This window comes from Centroberyx gerrardi, chromosome 7, assembly GCF_048128805.1.
Source record: "Centroberyx gerrardi isolate f3 chromosome 7, fCenGer3.hap1.cur.20231027, whole genome shotgun sequence".
NCBI lineage: Eukaryota > Metazoa > Chordata > Actinopteri > Beryciformes > Berycidae > Centroberyx > Centroberyx gerrardi.
In genome coordinates this window covers 20,885,340-20,900,396 of record NC_136003.1, presented here as the reverse complement: position 1 = coordinate 20,900,396, position 15,057 = coordinate 20,885,340, and the positions used below count along the sequence as shown (strand labels likewise).

Genomic DNA, 15,057 nt, shown 5'->3' with positions numbered 1-15,057 from the left:
ATGTTCGTCATTGCAGGCCAAAGACTTTCATCACCCTTTAAACATACACACAGGCCTGATATAGCTGATTCCCAAAAATGCACAGTAAGATAAATTAGTCTCAGTTCCACAATTCCCACCCAAATCTTCTAATTGCTTTTGTCTGTCATAATTTCTCTGTAGTAAAAATCGCACTATTCTGAAGTGCACCTGCTAAAGGTCACCATCCACTGCAGATACAGTGAAATAGATTATGTTATGGGCTTGTTGTTTGTTTCTGTGCTACATGACAATACTGTAGGCAGCCCACTGTAGGCACTTCCTTTGTATTTGAGCCCACTATTCTGAGTGATGACACATACCTGACTCTAAACTCGTACTGTTATGCTGCCTTGAAACTTTCCCCAGGTAAACCACAAGCGAAGAAAGTGAAACCGCATCTACTGACCTCAACTAGCAATGAAATGAAATGCAGCTGGGAATTTTTAAGAAATACAAATAATAAACATATCTTGACATGACACGATTTGTGACCTCTATAAGTAATTTGACAGTTTGATTGTTTGTTTGTGATACTTTGTTTGATGCATCCCTCTTGCTACTTTGGATGTGAGGTTTAAGTGCTAACCGCTTTAATTTGATGGCAGTATAGGCCAAATAGATTGAACAGTTGAAGAACAGTAATTTTTGTACAGATCTGATTCGGGATGTCAAATGTATTTGGACAGATTAAGATTTTATTCAGTAAGGTCATTTTTCACATATTAAAAACATGCAATGACTTCTAAATTTCTTTTGCCCATAAATGTCACAACAACTGATGTGTTTTTGTATTTCATTTTATCTCTATGACCATTCAGTTGTTGCTACGCTTTTCTTTCCAAAGGGTTCAATAGAAAAATATGAGAAATAGGGAAAATTGGGAGAAAAATGCTACATCCCAATTTGGAGACTCTGTTGCAGGAACATAATAATTAAAGGATTAATTAATAATTAAGACTCTTGTTTAATTGTTCTCATGTATCCTAACTCATGTACATCATTCGAGTCCAGAGTCATTTTGTGGTTGAATCCTCATAGTATCCATATCCAAAGTAATAAGAGTATTGAGATCATCAGTGTTATGTCTATTACTTATGGAGATTACTATATATGTAATTTACTTTAAGGTCAAAAGAACAGAACATATATCTTCTACATATAGTGTTACGTACTTTTTTACATCAGCACATTTGGAATGGAAATGGAAAAAGGAAATGGGGAAACCATAAGAGCAAGGCAAGGATTTTCAGTGTTTGTAAAAATAAACATCATGTCCGGTAGATTAGGCTATCACACCACCAGCCAAACACATGCCTCTCTTCACAATGCCACTCTCCAGAAACATTATAAAGAAGGAAGTGAATGATTCATTTTGAAATAAATTTATGTCAAATGTCTTCACTCCTTCCTTTTCTCCCTGGTAGTGAGTCTTGTTCCTCCTTTCTGTACAACTTGTGGTGAGTAGGAGAAGAGGGCCACCCCCCCGTGTGTAGATATGCTCTGGGCCTGCTGCTGTATTTTCCCTCAGTAACATACACGGGAAAGTACCACCCCATCATCTGGACTCCTCTGTGCTCTAACTCCAAGCACAACAGAGCTCAGTCAGACATCAATTCGTCCTCATCACATGCCGGAAGCGAACGCACGCCGCCTCGGTGCACAGCAGAGGAAACTACCAGGACCCAGACAGCCGTCAGTTCTTAGCGCCACTCTTCCTGCGCTGCCTGGGCTCAGGCTGCTCTGAGCGCTGCCCTCGGACCGACGATGCCACAGCCTGCGGAGCATCGCCTGAACCACCTCCTCCTGCTGTGGATCATCATCCTCACCCTCGGCCAGTTGGCGTTCGTCGCCTTCTACTTCACTGCTGGACAACGTGGCTCTGTGAGTCCTCCTTAAATTCACTGATACTGATTTGTTTTAGTTTATTCAACAGTTGCTATAACACAATGTACCCTTAAAATATCTTAAAGTCATCAAGGATCACACACATACTCTGCTTATTTTTAGTAGACATTAGGATCTTGGAATGTGTACGCCTGTTGTATCCTAATCCCACTACATTTGAATATAACTCGACAGAGTATAGAACATGTATTTCTTTATGCCAAGTCTTAGGATTTGACTGCTTTAGTATCAACAATGCTAGGCAAACACCTGTGCAGTGCATCTGCTCTTGTGGCTTTAGTAGTAGCACAGCTGGTGGGAGAGAGTCCTGTGTCTGTGGTCTCCAGCTGGTTACAGCACAGACCCCCTGTCATGGCTCCCGATAAGGAAGGCTTTTGTCTAATGTTCAGAAATACCTGTTTTAGATCCATCCCGTACTGATGATACAACATAGCTATGATGTGGTCAATGTAACAGTAATCGAGCAAAGAAAACATTTTTAAGAGTCTCTAAACTAAGCTTTGAAATAACATTTAGATTTAGTTAGGTCACTTGGAGAACTTGAATGGTATCTTTAACCATATTTTGTGTTTCAGTGCACCTACAGTTTACCTTCAATCATCAGCAGTCACTTTTTTTTTTCAGCAATTGGTTACACTACTATTATTGGTTTCAAAAGACAATTGTGGCAATGGGTGCCTTGGTAGCTCAGTCTAAACCGCATGCCATGTGGCCCGGGACCTTTGTTGCATGTCATCCCCTAATCTTTCCTGTCTCTCTCTGTGCTTTGAACTATGAAATAAAGTCAGAATGCTTCAAAAACACACTAATGGCTTTTCGAAACCTTCTGCTAACACTCTAATGTGAGCTAATATGTTTTTCTCGTTCCTTGTCCAGTCTCAGGGCGTAGATATGGGTGATGTAGCACCAGAATCAGCAATACAAAGCAACAATGATCCATCGGTAAGATGACTACAGTTCCACAGTTTCTACTTACATTTACCTCAGTTTGTAGGCAAGTCCTTAAATGTTCCATGGCCCATCAGTCAGAGTACACATGATGAGCCATGGAATGTAAATGGTGGTGATGTAAATGTCATGATGTTATTTGTGGTTTTATCATGTATGCCGGTCTACAATGAGAAATTGCAGACACACCATTCCAGATACACAAATCATATCATGCACATATCTCAGATTAGTCCTACTTTCTCTCTGTTACTCATCACTCTTGTCAGTCAGTCTAACCACCATCCTCACCTCTTGGAGGAAGCACAATGACGCCACTGCTACGTTCGGGGAAATGCCACTAAACTGTTTTTTTGTTTTTTTTTTTGTTTTTTTTTTAACTGTTGTCTCTCTTTATATTCTTTCTGAAGCCAGCGCATGATTTCTCTCTCTTTCTTCTCTTCTAACTTTTGGATGGAGGTGCAGGTGTGACATCTAACTTTCGCACAGCTGTGTGTCACTGTGGGAGCCATGTTGGCAGTGCATTTAATGTTGAGGGATTCAAGAATAACAAATAATCGCTTTCTGTTTTTCCATCCAGACGAAGCCTGATCCTGTCTTAGGCAAAATGCTCACCTTCAAGGCCACTCAAGGTATAACTGTCCTATTTGAAGTAGCTCCGTAATCAGTTATAGAATTGTTATTCTAGGATGAAGGCTGTAGGAAGGATTTTCAAGTTGTTAGCAATGATTTAGGCCACCTTTAACAAACTCATGGTATACATTATACAGTAGGTTGGGTTTTCTGTGGAGTTTTTTTTTTTTTACGCTTGAAGTTATCTTTGGTTTTTATGTATTTGTGGGGTTTATTATGTGTTTGTGTGTATATATGTGTTGTGGTTTATTATATGTTTTGTGTATGTATGTTTATCATTGTATAGATTTGTGTTTTTGATAATATAAGATAAAAAAATAAATAAAAAAAGCTCATGGATATATAGTACATGTAGTAGCCAGTTGTGAAACCCAAAGAATCCTACATTACATTTCATGACAATTTACAACCTAGCTGATACATGTTTGCTTCATGTAAAAAATACTCAGAGAGTATAAGCTCTTGCAGTCTGTCAGATCATTCACAGCTAATGCTGACTTTGCCTATTTCAGCTGCAGCCCACACAAAAACGATTGAATGGATTGGGAAGAATGAAGATCCAGACCTGATCTCCGCAGAAAAAAAAAGTCTGAGCATAAAAAAGGATGGAAATTACTTCCTGTGTCTTCAGGTGACACTTGACACAGAATACTCTCATCGGGGAACGCAGCACACAGTCAGCCTCAACAAGAACAGTGAAACTTTCCTAGAGGGCAGGATTAACACAAACTTATCAATCAGCACAGGCTTCATGGGCAAAATAGACCAGCTGTCTTCCGAAGACACCCTGATGGTCACCATCCACCCTTCAGCCACGATTAATGGCAGTCTTCTTGTCACCTACCTGGATGTCATCTACCTGCCCAAGCGATCCACCACCATTTAGATGCAGCTATATGCAAATCTGGTTGTTCTCTTGCTGCCAAACTAGCCTTCACACACATTGCCTTTGCATCACCAATACAGTCAGAGATGTGAGAAGAGTGTGAAAGACAATCCACCCAATCCAAAGGAGAATGGATGAATTGGGTGGATTCGGCATTTAAGATTACAATTTACCCATAGTCTGGGTAAAACCCCTCATCCCTTTGATTCTGCTTTACTGAAAGAAGATTGCATATGAAAACAGGGTTGGATTGTTCTCATTGTTCTCATCAATGTCAAGGAGGACAATTTTACTCAGTGATGCATTTACATAAAGCGTCAGTCACAGGGTGAACAGGTTTTACTTGATTGTTTAAATTACTTTATTGTTGGTTTTTTCTTCAGCTGAATTTATTGCACTCACAATGTGTATTATTTTAGTTAACTGCAAAGATGTATTATTCTGAAGAGCTATCTTGGCAGCAACCCTCAATTTGCCTGTCAATCATTGCACTGCACTATTTGCCTCATTTATTTACTGATTTATTATTGAATATGTGTTGAATTGTGTCATTTATATATTTATGTTTTATTTATTTGTTTTTATGTATATAAACAAAATATCACGGACAGGTCAATTAATAACCAATGAATGTATGTCACTGTGTGACAAACCTTATGGTGCCAAACAAACTAAGACAATAATGATTGAGTCGCTGGAATGTATGTTTTTATTACTTATTACAATAATATATCAATAAAATTTGAAAAACTGAACAGGGTGTGTGTTCCTTGTTTTAAAAGGAGTACAAAAAAGATTTTTTTTTAAAAAAGTAATAAATAAATAAAAAAAGAATTTGAACATGATTTATTTGTGTACCTTTGGTGTTATGGAATTCTTATTGTTGCTTTCTTTAATTTTGAAGACCTGATAATAATTTAAATAACTGAAATTTAGTTATGAATTTAGTTTTGTATTATGTAGAGAGAAGAACCACAATCAATTGTATTTTTGTAGTCACATGCCAAAGAAATGGAGAGAAATGGGGTGAAATGACAGGAGAAACCACCAAATCTCTATCACTACTAACTAGTGTATGGCATGTCACATGGACACATTAACTCATGAGTCATGGGATGTGGTTTATGCGCAAAGTTTCATGTGTTTTAGGTGTTTAGTGCATTTCCGATAGTCATTAAAAGACTTTCATTTGTTCTTGATCTGATTCAGAAATCAGTAATGCTTGCACTTCTGATGCCGCATGTGTACACGAGTGTGATCATGGATTTTTCAAAAGCATTGCAATAGTTGAGGGAATCTTTCTACAAAAGTATCTTTACATCTGATCACATCGACATGACTTTTCTTTTTGGAATTTTAAACAACAAACTGCACCCACTTACAGAGGACAGTTTCAAAAATATCTTCAAATTTGTATGTGGGTCCATTCATATTCCTGCTGTCATGAAAAAGATGTATTTGCACTGTATATATTGCATATGAGGCCTTTGAGACCCCCTTTACGGAACAGAAGAGTATCAAAGGATTAATAGAGTGAATGACATTAGAATTGCAAATGATTCTTTATTACTGAGTCACACACGAGACCCTGGATATGAAGTGAAAGTGAGAGGTCAATATGTGAACAGTGGGACCCCACACATAATGACTCACTAATACAGGGATACAGAGGGACCCTCCCTGCGGTGTGCTGTCGAAGAACAAGCCCTCCAGAGTCTGACAGGGCAAAATAAGGCGCCTCTGTGCCATAAGCCATACGAACATCCAGCATCACATCAATTGACCTACATCGCAACAACAGAGATGCACAAAAGGTTGCTGGAACACATATATTACTCATCGCAACCCAGACACACATTTTCCAAGCAGCTGAGGTTTCATCTGAAAACTTATCTTTTCCAAACCTCAGTCGCAGCCTCCCATCTCTCTCACCGCCTGGTGCATTAGCTCTTACCACCGCAGGTTCCGATCACACTGTGTGAAGGTCCAAGGTGCAGTTCAATGCAAATGCAGATAACAGAGCAAACCAGCTACCACCCACATCTATTAAAAGCCTTTCCGGGTTGGTGTACTCTTGCCTGTGCTTTCCATCGCCCGATGTGAGGGCAGATATGTAAGAGTTGTGTGTCCACATCAGTTGCTGTGGTATAGTTTCTATGTAAAGAGGCAACCCTCATCGCCTCTTTCCATCATTTCCACACAGACGTCACCGAGAGAGCTTCTTTCCTCTGACAAACATTCAGTTTTCAAAGTTCAATAATTTTGATAACACACGCAGTCAGGCTCTGAGCCTTCCCGTCAATGGAAAATAATGTCTACACATGCTGATAAAGCATGCAGATTTCATGATCTGCGCAATACCATTTGTGGAAAAGGTACTGTATCAACATGCAGCCAGCCAGTGACTTGATACTCATCACAACTCAGACTGTGGGAGGAGTTAAAAACATGTCATAGGGCTGAAGAGAAATAGTGTGTTTTTTTCCCTCAAAGTAAGGAAATTACATAGCTATCAAACTTGAGAGAGCAATACGTGTGAACTCATTTATTTAAGGACGTTTTACTGTAAACTCTAATGTGGACTCACATTACACTGCTTGAGTAAAAAAGTCAAGATATCAGTACTCCAGTGTTTTCTACTGGTCTAGAGACTGACACAAGGGGACAGCATTTAGCTGTAGACTATGTGCTATAGGCAACGCAAGCTGCTTCTTTGGGAAAAAAAAAAAAGGCTTATAAACCTCTTACAAAAGGATAGCAGTTTTGTATTTCTAAAGATAATGGGAAAGAGGAGTGCAATTGAAAATGGATAAAAGTGCCTTTACAAATGGAAATTTTGATTTGTAAATGTGGCAAATTAGTTTGAGATCATAGCCGATTTTAGAATACTTCGTCCCACACTATTGCTCTACAGACAGTCAAGTCTAGACTAGAGTGTAATAATGGGAGGAAATCCAACTGCGTGAAACCCAACCACATGGTTGATGCTGGCTCCCCCTCCTCTTCTACTACAGTCTCTCACACCTTACGGGTCAGCCAGCGCTGGAAGATAATGACTCACACACATACTATCACACAGTCATGAAGATGCAAGGTGACAGTATAAAAGGTCAGCCATGATTTGACAGATAATATGTTTAATTACGCATTTAGTCTGTGTAGCCAAACCCTAGACTCCAATTACAGTCACATGGCTTTCCAAAACTCAGAACATTTTAATCATGTGAACCAAATGCCTGATACATGACTAGGGGAAAATGGATTGAGGATCACCCACCTGCTCACCCGCCCCTCCACCACACACACACACACACACACACACCATTCTGCACCACTTTCACCTCCAGCGCCCGAGCTCAAAGGCAGCAGCCTCGCGCTCCAGCTCGGGGGTTGGAAAGTGAGTCAGTGAAAGAGCCACTCTGGGCTATCTGCTGCTCACTTCTCCCCCAGTGGCCCCCACCTCCACTTCCTCCTCAGCTCCTCAGTTTACAAATATACAACTCTGGCCTGCAGCGTGGGTGTTTTCAAAGCGCTTGCTGCTTCTTCGAACAAGACACAGCTGAAGGGAAAGCGTAACGATGAATGCATGAGAGAGACCAAAAAAAAAAAAAAAAAAACGCTCTAAAGAGAGAGAGAGAGAGATGGAGAGATATAAGGCTTTTTGTTTTTTATGTGGATTGTTTGTCACCTCATCACTATCAGCAACAGCCGAAAGCCCTTATCTATAAGATCACAATACGAGCACTGATGTGTGTGTGTGTGTGTGTGTGTGTGTGTGTGTGTGTGTGTGATTCAATACACATTCTACACTATAGCCCCTTTCACCCTTTCTGTCCCTGTCCTTGAGTTACACAGTTGTATTACAATCCCAATCTTACAGCATGACACACGGTCTGTGCTCTTGTTCTTGACATAATGGCGCCTCAGTCCTCGCTGTTATTTGTCACTGTGGTAATGTTAAAATACCTTCTTGTGGTCGGGTAGGTGACACATCCGCTGCTACTGAGACCACTCAGCAGCGGCTCCGGGACGGCCTCGCCTGCAGCTGCATGACACGCACCCCGCAGTGAACTTCAGCTGCACGGAGGCCTCAGCAAAAACTCAAAGAAAAACAAAAGTTTTGAATGCCTGTTTGTTTATTTTAATCTTTTATATATATTTAATCTACAAAATACAGATGAAATAAAGATAAAATCTAAAGCAATCATTTCATTCATTCCACCACTGGAGAGATAAATAAATAGTGTGCACAGTGTGTGTTACAGCAACAATGCATAGTCAATTAATTACAATAATAGAAAAAGAAATGTTTAATGTGCATGTAACTCATGCAATCACATTTTGTTTTGGCTTCAGCGCGAACATGCGGTAGTTTATACTCAGCAACAACGTGAACATCAGGAATACTGAACAGCTTATTAAAACAAAAAAGCCATTTGTGACTCTTTGTGTGACGATTTTCTTAAGATTCGGAAGATTCAGTTCAAAGTGTGCAAGCTCACAAAAAATTCACTCCCAATATGATACAGCCACCATACTCAAACAACTCTAACTAGCAGAGTCTTGCCCTTTATTGCCCTCATAACACTCCCAGCCACATAATAATGTTCAGACCTGCCCCCCCCCCCCCCCGCCCCCCCCCCCCTTCCAATGACGAAGCTGTCTCTGTGTTACAAATAGAAACATTAATCCTTGAGGAGATTCCTTCACAAAGCTAATTACCTGCAAGTTAATTATCTAAGCTGTAGATTTGATTTATTCTTGCTCCTGGGTTTTACATTCATGGTAAAGTATCAGTAAGACATCATGTTTATATCATGTACGCACCGAAGAAATTTTCATAGGCCTGCAATCGCACAATCTGTGAGGTGTTTTTCACTTTCACAAAAATGCTGTCGTCTTTGTGGAGGTGAAACACCCCCCCCAGGTAGCTGTTTGACTGGGCTTCTTTGCCAGGCTTGTGGGAGTATTTCCTGGACTGCAGGAGGGGTATATCTCCCCCGAGGTACCGAGGAGTTTCGAGGTGCATCGAGTGACTGAATGCACTGCCTTCCATGAAGAAGACCTTGGAATAGACATAGTAATATCCCTCTTTCTGAATGACAATCTTTCCCTGCTTGTACTCCATTTTGTAGAGGAGAGGGTCTGCGTCTGTGCTCCATGACATGATCTCTGGTCCATGACGCACACTTTGTCCGTCTGGAAAGAAGAAACAAGACAACAGACAAAAAGCATTAGCTACACATATACACTAATTTGACTAATTTGACTACACATACACTAATTTGAATCATCTTTCTGTGATAAATCAGAGGGAATGAAGTAATAAATTGATGAGTATGAAGAAATATTAGGCGGCATTTGGTTCAAACCTGCTATTTATCCACCCTTGTAACCCTTGTCTTTGATTCACTAACAAATGCCAGAACTACCACATATTTTGATTTATTGATCTACAATGCCTCTGTAATACAGTAAATGGCCACACTATGGTAATGGAAAGGACATGAGCACTGGTCTCACCTGTCAGATGTGCAACAGGTTTGGAAGGAAGAATAACAGGGTTGGGCCTTCTAGTGGAAGCACCTTTGTCTGTGTTGGGAGCAGAAATACTATTTAATGCGTGTAATGTTAAGCAATTGATGAAGTTAATCAAATTTGAGCAAAAGGTACTGAGACTTACCTGAGATGATCTTAGCAGATGATGCCGAATCAGCCTGCAATGGAAATAAAAAGGGATTACTTCTTTGTTTTGTGTGTGTGCGTGTGTGTGTGTGTGTGTGTGTGTGTGTGTGTGTGTGTCAGCATGCAGATGCATTTATTTGTAAGGAAATGTCCTTGCATTGAAGTGCGGCATGTGTTGTTACAGTCATTATCGTTGGAGGCGACCAAGTTTCTCCAAAATGTAGAATCTCTAATGTAGACTCTAATCTGTGATGTCATCAATGACTACTGCCCCATTGACAATACATGGGAAAGTGATTGTGTATCTATTGGTTGGATTTTAATTCATGACCATCAGTTTGAAGTTGTACTATAGGGTACGGTGGCCATTTTGGGACATCCTTAGCCTTCTGTGTGATTCGTAGATGTACTTTGTCAGATTTAGATGGACTTGAGTCAGGTTTGGGCATCTTTTGTCAGACTTGCATGGAGTTGCATCTGGTTTAACTGATTCATTCGTAGAAGTACTTTGTCAGATTTGACTTGAAGTTGGACAAAGTACATCTACGAATGACAAAGGTGGCTGAGCGTGTCCTAAAATGGCCCCCGCACTAGTGGTCCTGAACAAGGAAGTGTACCCGTATCACCAGAAAATGATCCTGGTTCTGTCAGGATCCACATTCTCCTATTCACTGTCAACGCAGCAGCTCTGGAACGCGTCCCTTGATGTCTTGTTTCTAGCTTTGGCTTGATGCATGTTACGAAATTCTTATGAAATCCTCCACCATCATAAAAAAATAACGGGAATTTTGTTCGGGGGGTTTTGTTTTGAAGGGCGCTTTTGTTTTTTCCGTTGTGCAATCTTTCAGCAGGGCAAAGTAGGACAGGGTCTGTGGTGATCGGCAAAAAGGTAGATCACACCTGCTACAGTAAATAGAGCACTTCCTCCCCTCCACCACCCCCCTGCTCACATATGTACCACTACGCTCCGTCCCCCACCGCTGCAGCCTGCACAGAGCATCAGACCAGGGCAGGAAACTGAGTCACTGCGGTGGAGTAAAAGCACCTGACCAGCGCTCATCATGGAACATCTTGTGTGCACGCCAATATTCCTGGGAAGTCACTGAAGTTCTCCAAAATGAGGCCCACGAATCTAACATACTTCTCCATCTCCGCTCCATTCTCTTCCCCATAGTAGTGAAATTATTTCGCCGTCAGCATTTTTTAGAGAAAAACAATCATTCAGATGTTCAGAGAAAATGTCACTTTCATTTCCGTCATGAGAGGCATTTAATTTTCAACGAATGCCTTGGAATTCTGAGCGAGCAAGATGCCGTACGTCAATAAAGTGCGTCTCAAGTTACAACTGAACGCCATCGTGACCCTGTGGGCAAACATGTGATCACATACTGATCTCTGGGCTTTGTTCCACTTTGGTTATGCCAGTATGACGGCAAACCCCCCCCCCACCACCACCTTCCTCCACCCCCCCTTCTCTCTCTAACTTGTCATGTACATCTAGTGTAATAGAAATGACAATGTTGAAATGTTTCAGTTTTACAGTAACTCTCTCATCACCGTCGCATAAAGTGTGCTGTTTTCATAATGGCCACCTCGTTTTTGTATTGTTTTATGTCCATGTTGCCGAGGGCGGAAGTAACTAATTACATTTACTCACCTTACTGTAATTTGAGAAGCTTTTATGTGTACTTGCGCTTTTTTGAGTATTTTTTTAAAGTCAGTAATCTTACTTTTAAATGAGCTACATTGTACTTCTTTTACTTCTACTTCAGTGAAATATCAGCAAAGTAACAGTATTTCTACTTTCTACACAAAATTGCAGTTCTCTTTCCACCACTGGAAGTCTATATCACTACGTCTTTAGATAATTACAGATAATTACATCTCACATAAAAATACCAAGACAGAGAAATAATTCACACTGTGAATACTCAAGTTTTTCAATGAAAATGAAATACGTTTCTGAGAAAAACGCAGAGACATTGAGGTTGCGAGCAACAGAACACAAGGAAAAGAAAGAAGAGGTGTAAAGAGAAATATGAAAAATGAAAAATGAGAATAAGGTGTTACAACACCAATTGAGCTCACATGGGGAAAGTGAGACTTTTGGGTTTAGAAGGAAAATGAATGAAGCTTAAAAAAAAAAAAGAAAGAGTACTGTGACATCCAACTGCTAAGGACCTAGACTGTCCCACAGGGGAATTCAGACACAAAACAGAGGACAGAGTCATCAAAGGCATCACAGGCAGGTGAGCACACAGAGACGAGGCTCAGATACTCACCGGCTCAGGGTTGTAGAGGCGGTAGATGAAGCAGGCCTCTATGACCATGCCACACAGCGCCAGGCTCACCAGCAGCAACAGCAGGGTCTGTGCCGCTCCGACTCGCGGTCGCTTTCGGCCGAGCCTGGGGGGCAACGGAGGAGGGAAGGCCTGGTGGCTGTCCACCACAAACACAGAGGGATAGTGGACACCGCACTCTGCCATACCTGCTGTGTTCTCTCTTGAACCGCCGAAAAGTGGAAGATATCCTCCAGGAGGTGCCGAAAAGTGAAGTCAAAGGGGGTTGCAGCGACAAGCAAGAGGCCTCCCACGAGTGAGACGGAGCAGCAGTGTGGGTGAGATCGTTTGTGGTCGCTTCAAGTCAAGTCAGATGAAGACCATGTCACACTCAGATGTCGAGATCTAGAGATGTCTCACCAGATAAGCACTTTGGGAGGCTGTCAGACATACACCCGTTGGCCCTGCAGCACCTGCAAACATCAAAATGAGAGTTGAATTGAATTTTTCCTCCTCAGCTGCAGAAGTCGAAAGTCATGGAGCCTTAAGGTGAAGAACGAGTGTCACGCAGCGGGTGACCATGCACAGAGCATTTTAGCCGCCCCTTCATGCCCTCCCACTTCACTGTAAAAGCAATGTTGAAATATCTCCATTCGCACTTCCTCTGTCTCACACGATACACACACTTAGTCTTGCTTGCCGTCTGACAGCAACCACTAGATCAAAATAGAGACACGCAGGTGGAGATCAGTGACCAGATATGCTTCCCTCACATATGAATATAGTTTTAAATTGCAAGCACTTTTCATTTGGAACATTTTGTTATCTAAAACATTTGTCTTTATGCTCTGTTCTTAGAGTTAGAGTTCTCTCGGTTTGCTTTGGTGGCAGAAACACTTTCCAGAGAGACATTGATGGGAGCAATCAGACACTTAGATAGAGTGAGACACTGAAGATAAGAGCTTACGTGTCAGAATAGTGCAGACTGGCATTTGAGAAGTGTTGTCTATAGTTCTCACATGGATGACACATAAAATTGCCACATAAACTTCACTGACTCCTCTGTCCGTTCCATGGTGTTGAATAGCTAAGCCAGTAGCATTTGATTGATTTGAAGAGAAAACAAAATACCTTTGAACTGATAGAGGAAGAGGAGGAAGTCCAACTTCCAAACTTGCGTCATTAATAATAATAATAGAGTTATGGTTCCAAAGGAAACAAGGCTCCTAGCATCACTTGAGTGAATACATGAATACACTTGCTCAGTATCTTGAAAGTATGGATGACATTGTCTCTTTAATGGTTTGAGATGTTTTTTCTGGTGTGGATTTGGTGCCGTTCATCTCCTGGAGACCTAAATCAACATTTTTTCACAATGAAGTAAGTCTGATTTACCTGCAGAGCCCTCCATCTTTGTGATGATGGTGGAAAGTCAGACTTCCAAGCAGCAGGGTGGTGTAGTGAGTAGAGAGACCGCCCTTCAGCCAGAAAGACCCGGATTCAAGCCCCTGTGTCAGGGAGCGTCCGCCCTGCTGAAGTGTCCTTGAGCAAGACGCTTCTGCATTTCATTAGTCATTTAACAAGCCCTCCTTCACCTCCCCTCGGCGCTTGGAGATACGCAGCACCGTACATAACGGGAGTGGCCACTTGCAGAGCAGGGGGGCGGGGTCTGAGGGGGAGCAGAATATTTAAAATCTCATCTTTTTGTGTCTGAGTGACTAAAGGGGACAGCAATTTTTGAAATTGGTCCAGTATTGAGCGAGATTGTTATTATAAGTGTCTGACAACATTATGGAAAGGACCCTACAGAGAAATGAAACGTTTTTCTTTACCTTTCGCTTGATCTGGTCTGTGTGTAACCAAGTCTTGCTCGCTAGTCTAGCTCTTGTCTCGCGAGAGTTGAGTTGTTGCAGGAAGTTACACACAGACCTGTAGGGTCCTTTCCATAATGTTGTCAGACACTTACATATAATACATACACATACACATAATAACAATCTGAGCCTGTCAGTGGAAAAAACAAGCACTTTTAGTGGACGTACATTGACGGTGCGATTTGCCCCGTCGGATTACATTGCAGCTCGTTTCGCGGCCGCCGGCTGAAGCGATCTCGTTCAATACTGGACCAATTTCAAAAATTGCTGTCCCCTTTAGTCACTTAGACACAAAAAGATGGGAAAATAGGGTCCAGGTTGAAAAATACCGAAGTTACCCTTTAAGCAGGCCTAATAATTAATAATAAGAATAAATAATAAAAATTACACATAACAATGAGTAATTAAATATTGCAGATGAGTTCATTTCATAAATATGTTTAAATCCTATAAATATTGTTTGTTTACTTGCATTTATATTTATCACCTGTTCGTGCACCGGAATTGACGGACGATCACAATTCATCCTGGGAAATATGTGCTTGTGAAGTCTACATCGTTGTTGACTCGCTCCCTCGGCCCATGAAGGGTCCAGCTCAGAAAGTTCAGGAGGAGGGGATTCCCCCGAGGGGAAGTGCCTAGGGGAAGTCAGCGAGGGCCGGTTGAAACGACTAATGAAACGCACCGAGGCCAGCTCCAGGGCTGCTGCTCTGTAGCTGAACATGACCTTTGACCTCCATAAGGAGGGGGACAAGCACAGCAAAAAGACATATTTCCCCATAGGGAACAATAAAGTACATTACATTATTATCACATTAAAACACTG

General features: G+C 41.4%; 2 protein-coding genes across 2 annotated transcripts; one reads left to right on the top strand and one right to left on the bottom strand.

The window, feature by feature from the left end:
* Positions 1-1,395: 1,395 nt before the first annotated feature.
* On the top strand, positions 1,396-5,147 carry tnfsf18 (TNF superfamily member 18). The gene is made up of 3 exons (XM_078284903.1): positions 1,396-1,902; positions 3,455-3,506; positions 4,020-5,147. Exons 1-3 carry the CDS (start codon positions 1,786-1,788, stop codon positions 4,391-4,393), a joined length of 543 nt encoding a protein of 180 aa, XP_078141029.1. The 5' UTR covers positions 1,396-1,785; the 3' UTR covers positions 4,394-5,147.
* Positions 5,148-8,527: 3,380 nt separating this feature from the next.
* On the bottom strand, positions 8,528-12,901 carry tnfsf14a (TNF superfamily member 14a). Its single transcript, XM_071916910.2, has 4 exons — positions 12,361-12,901; positions 10,077-10,110; positions 9,917-9,985; positions 8,528-9,592 (listed from the first exon to the last, which is right to left on the bottom strand). The coding sequence occupies exons 1-4, from the start codon at positions 12,562-12,564 to the stop codon at positions 9,204-9,206; spliced, it is 696 nt and encodes a 231-aa protein (XP_071773011.1). The 5' UTR covers positions 12,565-12,901; the 3' UTR covers positions 8,528-9,203.
* Between the last annotated feature and the right edge of the window lie 2,156 nt (positions 12,902-15,057).

Excerpts from the sequence above, each read along its gene's own strand:
- tnfsf14a (XM_071916910.2), bottom strand. The coding sequence starts at position 12,564 with ATGGCAGAGTGCGGTGTCCACTATCCCTCTGTGTTTGTGGTGGACAGC. Across the intron at positions 10,111-12,360 it reads GCCTCTACAACCCTGAGCCG|GCTGATTCGGCATCATCTGC; the intron begins GTGAGTATCTGA and ends TTTCCATTGCAG. Across the intron at positions 9,986-10,076 it reads ATCTGCTAAGATCATCTCAG|ACAAAGGTGCTTCCACTAGA; the intron begins GTAAGTCTCAGT and ends CTCCCAACACAG.
- tnfsf18 (XM_078284903.1), top strand. The coding sequence starts at position 1,786 with ATGCCACAGCCTGCGGAGCATCGCCTGAACCACCTCCTCCTGCTGTGG. Across the intron at positions 1,903-3,454 it reads CTGCTGGACAACGTGGCTCT|ACGAAGCCTGATCCTGTCTT; the intron begins GTGAGTCCTCCT and ends TTTTCCATCCAG. Across the intron at positions 3,507-4,019 it reads CACCTTCAAGGCCACTCAAG|CTGCAGCCCACACAAAAACG; the intron begins GTATAACTGTCC and ends TGCCTATTTCAG.